Genomic DNA, 14,146 nt, shown 5'->3' with positions numbered 1-14,146 from the left:
TCTCCCTCACTAACTTTAAGCATCAGCTGTCAGAGCAGCTTACCACTTATTGCACCTGTACACAGCCCATCTGTAAATAGCCCACCCAACTACCTCATCCCCATTTTGTTATTTATTTGTTTGCTCCTTTGCACCCCACATTCTCTACTTGCACATTCATCTTCTGCACATCTATCACTCCAGTGTTAATTGCTAAATTGTAATTATTTTGCCACTATGGCCTATTTATTGCCTTACCTCCCTAATCTTACTACATTTGCACACACTGTACATAGATTTTTCTATTGTGTTATTGACTGTACATTTGTTTATCTCATGTGTAACTCTGTGTTGTTTGTGTCGCACTGCTTTGCTTTATCTTGGCCAGGTCGCAGTTGTAAATGAGAACTTGTTCTTAACTTGCCTACCTGGTTAAATAGAGGTAAAATAAAATAAAATAAACTGTTGCAGCATAATTACTGGAGGCTGAGACAGGAGGGGTCGGGAGACACTGTGGCCCTGTCCGACTATACTGGAGATGCAGCGGGCAGACTTCATTGAGCCCTCAGACAGCCCCTGGGTGACGCCAGTTGTCATGGTTCCTAAGAAGTGGGGCAAGCTGAGGTTCTGTGTGGACTACAGATGGCTGAATGAGGTAACCAGGAAGGACTCATACCCCATACCTTGTATCAATGAGTCGCTGGACCTGGTTAGGGGGTCCTCCTGGTTCCCCTCACTAGACCTCCACAGTGGCTACTGGCAGGAGGTCCTCTCCCCAGAGGCCAAAGCCAAAACTGCATTCTCCACTAACAGAGGACACTGGCAGTTCAAGGTCCTGTGCTTCGGCCTGTGCAACGCTCCAGCTACTCCCCTGACAGCAGTGTCTGGTATACCTCGATGATATCCTGGCCCATGGCTGCTCCTTCCAATCAGCCCTGGGACCACTACAGTGTGTGTCGGAGAGGGTGGCTGCCACAGGCCTGAAACTCCACCCCGAGAAGTGCCACTTCATGAGAAGAGAGGTGTCCTTCTTGTGCCACCGAGTGGGGAAGGAGGGTATCAGCACCATGGAGGACAAGGTGGGGGCTGTCCGAGACTGGTACACCCCCACCGACCAGCATCAGCTGAAGAGCTTCCTGGGCCTGGCCTCGTACTATAGGAGGTTTGTACGGGGCTTCTCAAGTGTTGCTGCTCCCCTGAACCGCCTGCTGCGGAAGGACAAGGCCTTCACCTGGACAGTGGAGGGTGCCTTCAACACCCTCAAACGTGCACTGATTGAGGCCACCTTGTTCGCCCCCTGAGCTCTCTCATCAGAGAGAGGGACTTGAGAGAAAGCTGTGTGCAGAGGAGGGGTCTGTGCCACAGTGTGTCGGGCGAGCGGGCATGTCTGCTGTGAGCTGCAGACTGTCGACGGGGCAGCAGCAGGGACGGGACACAGACCTACAGCCGGTGCTACAGTGGGTAGAGACGCAGCTGAGGCCACTGTGGGAAGAGGTGGCAGCGTTCGCACTCATGACCAAGGGTTGTGGTCAAAGTTTGAGAGACTGCGGCTGGCTGATGGCGTGCTACAGTGGGCTTGGAAGGAGTCAGCTACGGGAGAGGAGAGGTGGCAGGTGGTGGTCCCAAAAGCATTGCGGGAGGCTGTGCCCCAGAGCACTCATGGGGACTGGACACTTTGGGGTCACAAAAACACTCCGCCACCTCCGTCAGGGATTTTACTGGGGGCAGCACAAGAGGGATGTGGAGGACTATTTCTGCTGCTGATACAACTGCACAGCGAGAAAGGGCCCTCCAGGCCGCTCTCATGCTCAGCTCCAACAGTTCCCAGTTGGGGCTCCCATGGAGAGGGTGGGAGTGGATGTAGTTGGGTCGTTCCCCACCACATACAGTGGAAAACGCTGAGTGCTCATGGCCATGGACTATTTCACAAAATGGCCCGAGGCCTATGCTCTGCCTGACCAGGAGGCAGAGACCATCGTCGAAGGCCTGACAGTGGAGATGTTCAGCAGGTTTGGAGCTGCAGAGTCCATTCACAGAGACCAAGGCAGAAACTTTAAGTCCTGTGTGTTTGCCACCATGTGTGAGAGGCTGGGTATGCACAAGACCCACACTACTCCTCTCCATCCTCAAAGTGATGGCCTTGTGAAACGCTTCCACAAAACGCTTGGACAGCAGCTGGTCATAGTCTCTGCCAAACACCAGCGTGACTGGGACAGGCACCTGCCTATGGTCCTCATGGCATGCCACTCCGCTGTCCAAGACTCCACCTCCTGCATGCCTGTCCTCCTCATACTGGGGAAAGAATTCCGCACCCCTGCAGAGATGGCATTTAGTCGGCCACTGGATAGCACTCCTGTTCCCCCGGGGCCGGAGTATGCCCGGAGACTCCAGGACCGCCTGGAGACAGCCCACACTTTCGCCAGAGAGCAGCTGGTGAATGCAGGTGTGAGGCAGAAGAGGAACTATGATGTGCCCACCCGGGGAAGGCACTTTGTGGCTGGGGAGCTGGTCTGGGTCTACAGCCTCCTCAGAAAGAAGGCAGATGCCTGGAAGGATGGCGGAGAAGTAATGGCGAACTGAACAAAGTTATGTAGAGCACCTCAAGATAAAAACGTAATATTCAATATCGGCAAGTTAGACTAAAATATTAGCACTACACAATCTGGTGGGTGATAACCTTCAATCTGGATAATAACACAAAACAAATCTTAAGACTAGAGACATTTATCGACAAATATTACAAAAACAAGCAACACCCAAACATGACGGAGAGTAAGACAAGGGAACCGATTCCAAAATGAAAACGTGACTCTTCTACTGACACAGACGATTTAATACTTTCACCACCGGGAATGGTAAAGGTCGAAACCGATCTGTTAAAATCAATAAATGACAAACTGGGTATACTTTAATTAGTTAGTAAGGATATAAAAGAGTTGAAGGCAAGCCTCGAGATGAGTGATGAAAAAGCTGCGACATTGGAGAAGTAAACAAACAAGCTAAAAGGGATAGTCAATAAGATTGAAACCAAAGTGAATTAACTTAAAAAGGAGAACACCGTTCTGAGAGGAGCCTTACTGGACATACAAACTAGATCCATGAGAGAAAATCTGGTACTTATAGGTATCCAGGAGAAAGAAAGGGAAGTTCCTGAATCTGTAGTTAGAGTTCCTCCTTACAGCGCTTCAGATCCCACGCGAAGCAATCGACAAAATCCAACTTGAAAGTGTACACCGCTTCGGACAGAGAGGCCAAAGGTATGAACGCCCAATCGTTGCCAAATTTGCTTCATTTAAAAATTAAATAATGGTTAAAAGCCTGGGTAAAAGACTTGCTGGCACGAAAATAGGCAGGAATGATCAGTTTCCGGAGGAAATTGCAGAACAGCATAAAGTTTTGTATCCAATTTTCAAAGAAAATAGATTAAAAGGAAAACAAGTAACTCTCATCGTTGATAAACTATATATTGATAACCAGTTGTTCAGACACAAAGACAACTCCATGGTTATTTAAAAAATTACAAAGTTCTCATAGATGAGGAAAATAATGAAACACAATTCTAGCCCGGTTATGGATTGTAAGAATCAATAAAAAAAAATTGCCTTTGTATCTATCTTCACATATAACTAATTGGAACACACAAGCACTAATTCAACATGGTGAAGATAAAAACTATGTAAACAGAAGGCACAGTATGTGTGGATGGTGTGGTGTGTGTTTATTTTTATTTGTTATGTTTGGGAAAAGTGAGTGAATGAGTAATGAAATGGTTGCATATCCCAGAGCCAATGTATTGCTGTGAGCCGGGGTATGAGAGGACTTTCAATGTTGTTCAGATGATGGATATACTTTTATAATGTATTATACATCTTATTTATTTATTGTCCTATCATGGTGGAACAGTTTTAAAATAAATTAAACATTTTATTGATTTATTGTCCTATCATGGGGACTACATTTTTTAAATGAATTATATCTAGATTCTGAGCCTGCTTGGCAGGGTTGGTCCTGCAAAGCCAAAGCCCCCCAAAGGAAGAGCATACTATACAAGGAAATTCTCAAAGCTGCTAATGAGAGTCTTGACGACCTTGTAACTGGCCGGTGGGGATTCCGGTGGGGTGCCCCCACCCAGGCAGTGGCAGTGCTGGCAACACTAGCTGCAGTAATCCATGGGGAGGAGGTCACACTCGGACATACAGAGAGGGGGTGACCCTGTGACCCTGGTGGCATCAAAAGTCTGACTGCATGGAGATGCTTGGGAATATGGTCAATACGGGTATTGTGGGTGTTTCAGGGAAAAGGTGTACATTTGACCTTCATCATCTAGGATGCCGTAGAAAAATGAAATTCTCGATTACCGTAGATTTATCTGTGGTGACAATGTTTCCTAGCCTCAGTGCAATGGGCAGCTGGGAGGAGGTGCTCTTATTCTCCATGAACTTACCAGTGTCACAAAACTTTGGGAGTTTGTACTACAGGATGCAAAGTTCTGTTTGAAAAAGCTAGCCTTTGCTTTCCTAACTACCTCTATATATTGGTTCCTGACTTCCCTGAAAAGTTGCATATCGCGGGGGCTATTTGATGCTAATGCAGTATGCCACAGGATATTTTTGTGCTGGTCAAGGGCAGTCAAGTCTGGAGTGAACCAAGGGCTACAGTTGAAATTGGAAGTTTACATACACCTTAGCCAAATACATTTAAACTCTGTTTTTCACAATTCCTGACATATAATCCTAGTAAATTAGGTCAGTTAGGATCACCACTTTATTTTAAGAATGTGAAATGTCAGAATAAAAGTAGAGTTATTTATTTCAGCTTTTATTTCTTTCATCACATTCTCAGTGGGTCTGAAGTTTACATACACTTAATTCGTATTTGGTAGCATTGCCTTTAAATTGTTTAACTTGGGTCAAACGTTTCGGGTAGCCTTCCACAAGCTTCCCACAATAACTTGGGTGAATTTTGGCCCATTCCTCCTGACAGAGCTGGTGTAACTGAGTCAGGTTTGTAGGCCTCCTTGCTCGCACGCGCTTCTTCAGTTCTGCCCACAAATGTTCTATGGGATTGAGGTCAGGGCTTCGTGATGGCCACTCCAATACCTTGACTGTGTTGTCCTTAAGCCATTTTGCTACAACTTTGGAAGTATGCTTGGGTTCATTGTCCATTTGGAAAACCCATTTGCGACCAAGCTTTAACTTCCTGACTGATGTATTGAGATTTTGCTTCAATATAGCCCCCAATTTTCCCGCCTCATGATGCCATCTATATTGTGAAGTGCACCTTGCAGCAAAGCACCCCCACAATATGATGCATTTTCTGGAATTTTCCAAGCTGCTTAAAGTCAATTTATGTAAACTTCTGACCCACTGGAATTGTGATACAGTGAATTAAGTAAAATAATCTTTCTGTAAACAATTCTTGAAAAAATTACTTGTGTCATGCACAAAGTAGATGTTCTAACCAACTTGCCAAATCTATAGTTTATCAACAAGAAATTTGTGGCGTGGTTTAAAAACAAGTTTTAATGACTTCAACCTAAGTGTATGTAACGATTGTCGTAGGTGGAAGAAGGAGAGGACCAAGGTGCAGCGTGGTACGTGTTCATGATCTTTTAATTACACTGAACACTAGAACAAAAATAAGAAAACCGAAACAGTCCTGTCTGGTACAGAGACAGAAAACAACTACCCACAACTCAAGGGCGAAACCAGGCTGCCTAAGTATGGTTCTCAATCAGAGACAACGATTGACAGCTGCCTCTGATTGGGAACCACACCAGGCCAAACACATAGAAATACAAACATAGAACAAAACATAGAATGCCCACCCCAACTCACGCCCTGACCAACCTAAAATAGAGACATAAAAAAGGAACTAAGGTCAGGACGTGACAGTGTATGTAAACATACGACTTCTACTGTAAATCAATTTGATTGATTGATTGTACCCAAAGTGACTATTAAAACCTAACCAAACCACAAACCGTGGAAAGATGACAGCATTTGCGCAAAACTGAAAGTGCAAACCACCTCATTTAACTGGGCAAGGTGACTGGGAACATGGCCGAATACAAACAGTGTAGTTATTCCCTCCGTAAGGCAATCAAACAGGCAAAACATCAGTACAGAGATAAAGTGAGGTCGCAATTCAACGGCTCAGATATGAGACGTACAGTGGCTTGTGAAAGTATTCACCCGCCTTCGCATTTTTCCTATTTTGTTGACTTACAACCTGGAATTAGAATAGACTTTTGGGGGGGTTTGTATCATTTGATTTATACAAAGTGCTGACCACTTTGAAGATGCAAAATATATTTGTTTGTGAAAGAAATACTTTGTAAAGCCACCTTTCGTATCAATTACAGCTGCAAGTCTCTTGGGGTATGTCTCTATAAGCTTGGCACATCTATCCACTGGGATTGTTGCCCATTCTTCAAGGAAAAATTGCTCCAGCTCCTTCAAGTTGGATGGGTTCCGCTGGGGTACAGCAATACCACAGTGTTACGGATACAGGTATCCTGTGTCTGTCTGTGTATCCTGTGTGTGTTTCTTTTCTCTCCTTCTCCCTCACAGGTGAAAATCATCATTCCCCAATCAGTCAACAATCAATCATCAATCAGAAGACACACCTCCTCCTATTTCCTACCCTATCACAGTTCATTTCCCTTGGTTTAAAAACCCCATCAGTTGTTTGCTCTAGAGCTCAATCTCTCTGTAAATGCCATGTATGTAGATCGCTCTGTTTCACTCTCTCTTTGTGTCTTAGACCTCTCTTTTGTTTGAGCACCTCCAAATCACTTTGTCATCTCCTGTGAGTATTGTTATTGCTTATGGTGTTTGCTGGTGGGAAAAGGGGGAAACAAGACAAGACGCCCATGGGCATACACTACCCGTAGGTGAACTTTGTTAAATACACTAGTTAGAACTGGGTGGACCACCCACTGTATTTTTGGTTAGTTAGTTAGCTGTTGTTAAAGTAGGCTAGTCTAGCTTAGGGGTGTTTTTGTATACTTATTGTTTATTTCCTTGGGTCCAGCTCAGCCCCTTTTCCTGCTCCCCCCATTACCGTGTGTTTATAAATAAACCTTGAGTTTGACGGTAGATTTCAGATTTCGTTCACACTTTTACTTTGTCACAATTATAATTTGCATGAGTTATGTTACGTGTCTCATTACCATCCCCCTAGACTGTCGGGGCAAAAGGGATTCGTAACACACAGATTCTCAATTGGATTGAAGTCTGGGATTTGACTAGGCCATTCCAAGACATTTAAATGTTTCCCCTTAAACCACTCGAATGTTGCTTTAGCAGTATGCTTAGGGTCATTGTCCTGCTGGAAGGTGAACCTCCATCCCAGTCTCAACTCTGGAAGACTGAAACAGGTTTCCCTCGAGAATTACCCTGTATTTAGCGTCATCCATCTTTCCTTCAATTCTGACCAGGTTCCCAGTCCCTGCTGATGAAAAACATCCCCATAGCATGATGCTGCCACCACCATGCTTCACTGTGGGGATGGTGTTCTCAGGGTGATGAGAGGTGTTGGGTTTGTGCCACCCATAGCGTTTTTTTGATGGCCAGAAAGCTCAATTTTAGTCTCATCTGACCCGAGTACCTTCTATATGTTTGGCGAGTCTCCCACATGCCTTTTGGTGAATATGTTTGCATATTTTTTTCTTTAATCATTGGCTTTTTTCTGCCCACTCTTCTGTAAAGACCAGCTCTGTGGAGTGTACAACTTAGTGGTCCTATGGACAGACTCCACGCTCCGCTGTGGAGCTTTGCAGCTCCTTTAGGGTTCTTTGGTCTCTTTGTTGCCTCTCTGGTGAATGCCCTCCTTGCCTGGTCTGTGTGTTTTGGTCTTGACAGGTTTGTTGTGGTGCCACATTCTTTCCATTTTTTAATAATGGATTTAATGGTGCTCAGTGGGATGTTCAAAGTTTCTATTTTTTTATAACCCAACCCTGATTTGTACTTCTCCACAACTTTGTCCCTGACCTGTTTGGAGAGCTCCTTGGTCTTCATAGTGCAGCTTTCTTGGTGGTGCCCCTTGCTTAGTGGTGTAGACTCTGGGGCCTTTCAGAACAGGTGTGTGTATATATATATATATATACTGAGATCATGTGACACTTAGATTGCACACAGGTTGACTTGATTTAACTAATTATGCGACTTCTGAAGGTAATTGTTTGCACCAGATCTTATTTAGGGTCTTCATAGCAAAGGGGGTGAATACATCTGAACACACTACTTTTCCATGTTTAAATGTTTTTATTTTTTATAAAACAAGTTCTTTTTTTTCACTTCACCAATTTGGACTATTTAGTGTGTATGTCCATCACATGACATCCAAATAAAAATCAATTTATATTACAGGTTGTAATGCAACAAAGTAGGAAAAATGCCAAGGGGGTGAATACTTTTGCAAGGCACTGTATGTGGCAGGGTCTACAGACTACAAAGGGAAAACCAGCCATGAAGCCAAACACCTTCGCCCGCTTTGAGGATAATAGTGCCACCAACGCAGCACGCCTCCAAGGTGTCACGTCTACTCCCGCTCCTCCCCTCCGGTGTTCGACGTCGCCGGTTTACCCACCACCGGCTCTGGCAACCATCGTTAGACACACCCATCATTACGTGCACCTGTGTCTCATCATGAGACACACCTGGACGCCATCACTTCACTGATTACGTCCCTTATATCTGTCATTTCCTTAGTTCCCTTCCCCATGCAGTATTGACTATGGTTCATGTCTATACGCTACTCGTGTTTCTTGTATTGGTCTATGTTCCGTTTATTATTAAACTCACCACCTGCACTTGCTTTCCGACTCCCAGCTTATATGTTACACAAGGACTGTGGGCTCTCCTTCTCCATGGACAACGTAAGACATTAAAGCGTGTTAATCCTCGCAGGGCTGCCGGCCCAGACGGCATCCCTAGCCACGTCCTCAGAGCATGTGCAGACCAGCTGGCTGGAATATTTAAGGACATATTCAATCTCTCCCTATCTTCTGTCCCCACTTGCTTCAAGATGTCCACCATTGTTCCTGTACCCAAGAAAGCAAAGGTAACTGAACTACTCTTACTCACTTCTGTCATTATGAAGTGCTTTGAGAGGCGAGTTAAAACCTGTCTAGGACGGCGTTCCGCAAGCGGAACCCCACCTCAACATTCCGCTGAAAAGGCAGCGCGCGAAATTCAAAAATATTTTTTTGAAATGTAACTTTCACACAATAACAAGTTCAATACAGCAAATTAAAGATAAACTTCTTGTTAATCTACCCATGGTGTCGGATTTAAAAAATGATTTACAGCGAAAGCACCACATGATTATGTTAGGTCACAGTCAAGTCAAAAACACACAGCCATTTTCCAGCGAAAGAGAGGAGTCACAAAAAGCAGAAATATAGATAAAATGAATCCCTAACCTTTGATCTTCATCAGATGACACTCACATGACATGTTACACAATACATGTATGTTTTGTTCGATAATGTACATATTTATATAAAAAAATCAGTTTACATTGGTGCGTTACGTGCAGTAATATTTTGATTCCAAAACATAGTGATTTTCCCAGAAATACTCATAAACATTGATAAAAGATGCAAGTGTTATTCACAGAATTAAAGAGACTGATCCTCTATGCATCCGCTGTGTCAGATTTCAAAAAAACTTTACGGAAAAAGCATAATCTGAGAACGGCGCTCAGTACCTGCTTATAAACAACTACACAATTCCGCTATCTTGGAGTCAACATTAGTTTGAAAAAACACTACAAATATTTACTTACCTTTGATAATCTTCATCAGAAGGCACTCCCAGGAATCCCAGTTCGGCAATAAATGACTGATTTGTTCCATAAAGCCCATCATTTAACCACCTGTTAGCGTGTTCAGTCCAGTAATCCATCTTCATGGAGGCGCGACCATTTTCTCCATGACAAAAACTAAAGTTCCGTTACAGGTTGTAGAAACAAGTCAAAACATGTCTGCAATTAATATTGAGGATGTTTTTAACAAATATCCTCAATGTTCCAACCGGAGAATTTCATTGTCTGAATAAAAGCCCTGGAACGAGAGGACACTCTCTCGGGAGAACGCTTCATGAGACTGAGGCACCCTGACAGACCACTCACTAAAATGGGTCTCATGAGCCTCTCCTTTATAGTATAATCTTAACTAGGATGTGAAGACGGTGATATCTAGTGGAAGCCCTGGGAAGTGCAAGCACATCCATATCTATCAGGGATTTAAATTGGCTCTGTTTTGAAATTCGACTTTTTACCTCCTGTTGGAGCTAGGAACACAAGCATTTTGCTACACTCGCAATAACATCTGCCAAATATGTGCATATGACCAATACAATTTGATTTGAGTTTTATTCTACCTTATGTTTATCTTTAGTGCTACATTGATATTGATTATTGCATTGCTGGGTTTGGAACTTACAAGAATGGCATTTATGTACACTGCACATGACATTAACCTGAAACTTGAATCTTTGGGCTGCTGCTGTTAGACCCTCTTGAGTAAAGACCGTGGTTGAAATACACTGAACAAATATCATCTGTAACGAACATATACATTGAATTCATTGTCTCAGAGTGTCTCTCAGAGGTGAGGGACCAAAGGTTCATATGACTGAAAAAATAGATCACTTGGGGAGAGAGACAGACCAATCAACCGGTGGCTCCCACCTTTGCAGCTAAGCAGGAAGAGGCTCATGCTGTGGCTGAAGGAACCTCTGACGTAGCCACAACCTTCGTAGAAGTCACAGGAGAGACAGCGTCTGTTGAAAGGGCCCACTGTGTCCGCACTGCAAACACAACAACAGGACACTGAGCCAAGTCTTTCTCCTAGATATTTTTCAGACTGAGCAAAGCCCCTCAAAGCATCCAGGACAACTGGCACCTACTTTTTAACCAAGTGAAACGAAAATAACTTTTTTTTTTTGGGGGGGGGGGTATATAGCCCACCCAATATATCTACCTCATCCCCATACTGTTTTTATTTTATTTACTTTTCTGCTCTTTTGCACACCAGTATCTCTACCTGTACATGACCTGAACATGACATCTGATCATTTATCACTCCAGTGTTAATCTGCAAAATTGTAATTATTCGCCTACCTCCTCATGCCTTTTGCACACAATGTATATAGACTCTCTTTTTCTACTGTGTTATTGACTTGTTAATTGTTTACTCCATGTGTAACTCTGTGTTGTCTGTTCACACTGCTATGCTTTATCTTGGCCAGGTCGCAGTTGCAAATTAGAACTTGTTCTCAACTAGCCTACCTGGTGAAATAAAGGTGAAAAAAACAAACATAGCTAGGCACAACAGAAGAGGACAGAATTAGAGACAGTTATTCAGAGCTATGTATGTGTTACCTGTAGAGGTGCCTGCGTTTCGGATCGTCCTCTGTGCTCAAGAAGTATCTGCAAGATACATAATAATAAACATTTAAAGTTGGACATATGTTCAACTAATACATAATATAACAAATGCATGGGTGCACACAACATTACGTCATTGAAGCATTTCCGTAGTCACAAATGTAAGGAGTCTACGAAGTGAGAAAAGTAGGTTCGTGTAAAGAGTGCAGCAGATTCCAGCGGTACAGTTGAACAGAAACTTGTCAGCTTGATATAAGCAGCAAGAGTACCAACAGTTCCAACAGCAGGTCTTGACATTGGAAGAGATGTAACATAAATTAAATATGAGGTGAGGATGTTTTTTGAAACTTAAGTAGGCCAGGAACAAATTTGACAGGGGGGAGTCATACGTAAGGCGCAATTCATTCTGAAGGAATCCCAGCATCTCTTGTTTGATGAATTTAGGTTGCTTCTCTCAGAGCGGCTCCCCAAGTATATTTATTGTCATTTATATATTGGTTGGGTCTAATCCAAAATGCTGATTGGTTAAAACCGCATTCCAGTTGGTGTCTATTCCACAAGTTACCACCGGCTAAATCTATGACGTTAACTGCCTATTTACTTTACTGTCATGTATCCAATGTGTTTTTACTACATGAACCCCGGGGATAAAAAAAACTCTACTCTACTCCGGAGAGTGGGAGAGTGAGGGGGAGAGAGAGAATTTTGTTGTGGATGGGTGTTTGTGTTATAATCACAGCAAAGAATGTGTGTATACTACATGTGAAGGCGTGTGTGTGTGGCCCAGCTGCGTCAGGAGCTCACATTAGCTGGATGTTCTCGTTATAGGCCAGGACCTGGGTGACGTCCCAGTCTCCAGACGTGATGGACTGCAGCGTGTCTGTGCTAGTGTTGGGCTGGAGAGGGAAGGAGGAAGAGATAGACACACTGAGTAAAGCAAGCATTAAGAACGCCTTCCTAATATGGAGTTGCACCCCGACCCTTTTTTCCCCTCAGAACAGCCTCAATTCTTTTGGACAATGGACTTTACAAGGTGTCGAAAGCGTTCCACAGGGATGCTGGCCCATGTGACCTCCAATGCTCCCCACAGTTGTGTCAAGTTGGCTGAATGTCCTTTGGGTGGTGAACCATTCTTAATACACACGGGAAACTGTTGAGCATGAAAAACCCAGCAGTGTTGCATTTCTTGACACAAACCGGTGCGCCTGGCACCTACTACCATACCCCGTTCAAAGGCACTTACTGTACATTTTTGGTCTTGCCCATTCACCTTCTTGAGTGGTGCTGTCTATGCTATGCTGTACATTGCTGTAGGAAGCAAATGTAGCGTATGGAAGCCCACATGCAGAACACAGAATAGAGAGTGTAGAAAGGGAGTGTACAGTACCTGTGTGATGGACATGGAGATGTGGAAGAACTTGCCCCTGCCTCCCTGTGGGATGGCTCTGGTGAAGAACAACTTCAGACCATCTTTGGAGAACAGCGGCTCCTCATTCTAACAGTCATATGACAAATGTTTGGACATACCAACTCATCCAAGGGTTTTTCTTTATTTTTTTATTTACAATTTTCTACATTGTAGAATAATAGTGAAGACATATAAACTATGAAATAACACATATGAAGTCATGTAGTAACCAAAAAAGTGTTAAACAGATCTAAATATATTTTATATTCTTCAAAGTAGCCACCCTTTGCCTTGGCTGCAACCTGAGGTGCAGTTAACTCTAATGAACTTATCCTCTGCAGCAGAGGTAACTCTGGGTCTTCCTTTCCTGTGGCGGTCCTCATGAGAGCCAGTTTCATCATAGCACTTGATGGTTTTTGCAACTGCGCTTGAAGAAACTTTCAAAGTTCTTGACATTTTCCGGATTGACTGACCTTCATGTCTTAAAGTAATGATGGAGTGTCGTTTCTCTTTACTTATTTGAGCTGTCCTTGCCGTAATATGGACTTGGTGTTTTACTAAATAGGGCTATCTTCTTTATACCACCCTTACCTTGTCACAACACAAGTGATTGGCTCAAACGCATTAAGAAGGAAAGAAATTCCACAAATGAACTTTTATTAAGGTACACCTGTTAATTGAAATGGATTCTAGATGACTACCTCATGAAGCTGGTTGAGAGAATGCCAAGAGTGTGTAAAGCTGTCATCAAGGCAAAGGGTGGCTACTTTGAAGAATCCTTTGGCCATATACCACACCCCCTCGTGCCTTATTGCTTAATTATAACATATCTAGAAATGATGGATTGTCATTCCACTCTGAAGTACTATAAAAAGACAGATTAACAGCCCTAAAATGAAATGATTTGTACTTGAATCATGTTGATGTTTCTTTCTTACCTGTCTGTGTAGCCAACTTTCACTTTCGTCCTCATGTTTCTAAAACATACATCATTTGAAAGAAAAGTCAATCATAAGTTTAAGAAAAGCTAACAAAGTAGGCTGAAAAACAGCTGTGTTTGTAGCTAAAGATGATGCACACACACACACGCACCTTCGTGCAGACGCCGGTGGTGGCCTGACACAACGTCAGCATGGATATGTTCTGGGCTCTGTTTAACCAATTCACTGCCAGTTTGGTGGTAGTCGCCCATTTCACCATGGTGACATAGTACTCTCTGTAACACAAACAGAAATAAGAGTGTTTATTAATGTATTTTCAACATCTAGGATAAAGGACTAGGAACATTCTACTGACATATTGCATGTTTTCACCCCTTTAAAATCCACAAGGATATATAGCCATGGTATATATAGTAGGCCT

At 43.4% G+C, this 14,146-nt stretch overlaps 1 protein-coding gene across 4 annotated transcripts in view; it reads right to left on the bottom strand.

The window, feature by feature from the left end:
• Positions 1–14,146, bottom strand: part of dpp6a (dipeptidyl-peptidase 6a) — a 359,154-nt gene that overhangs the window by 24,146 nt on the left and 320,862 nt on the right. For all 4 annotated transcript variants that reach the window (XM_036934924.2, XM_036934926.2, XM_036934925.2 and 1 more), the window contains 6 exons: positions 13,877–14,000; positions 13,723–13,761; positions 12,764–12,871; positions 12,181–12,272; positions 11,371–11,418; positions 10,678–10,796 (listed from right to left, as the gene is read on the bottom strand). In XM_036934924.2, coding sequence (XP_036790819.2) covers positions 10,678–10,796; positions 11,371–11,418; positions 12,181–12,272; positions 12,764–12,871; positions 13,723–13,761; positions 13,877–14,000 — 530 coding nt within the window. The remainder of the gene's footprint in view (positions 1–10,677; positions 10,797–11,370; positions 11,419–12,180; positions 12,273–12,763; positions 12,872–13,722; positions 13,762–13,876; positions 14,001–14,146) is intronic.

Source organism: Oncorhynchus mykiss, chromosome 11, assembly GCF_057628025.1.
Source record: "Oncorhynchus mykiss isolate SJ-2025 chromosome 11, ASM5762802v1, whole genome shotgun sequence".
Taxonomy (NCBI): domain Eukaryota; kingdom Metazoa; phylum Chordata; class Actinopteri; order Salmoniformes; family Salmonidae; genus Oncorhynchus; species Oncorhynchus mykiss.
The sequence above is the reverse complement of the archived record's forward strand: the minus strand, read 5'-3'. Positions and strand labels throughout refer to the sequence as shown.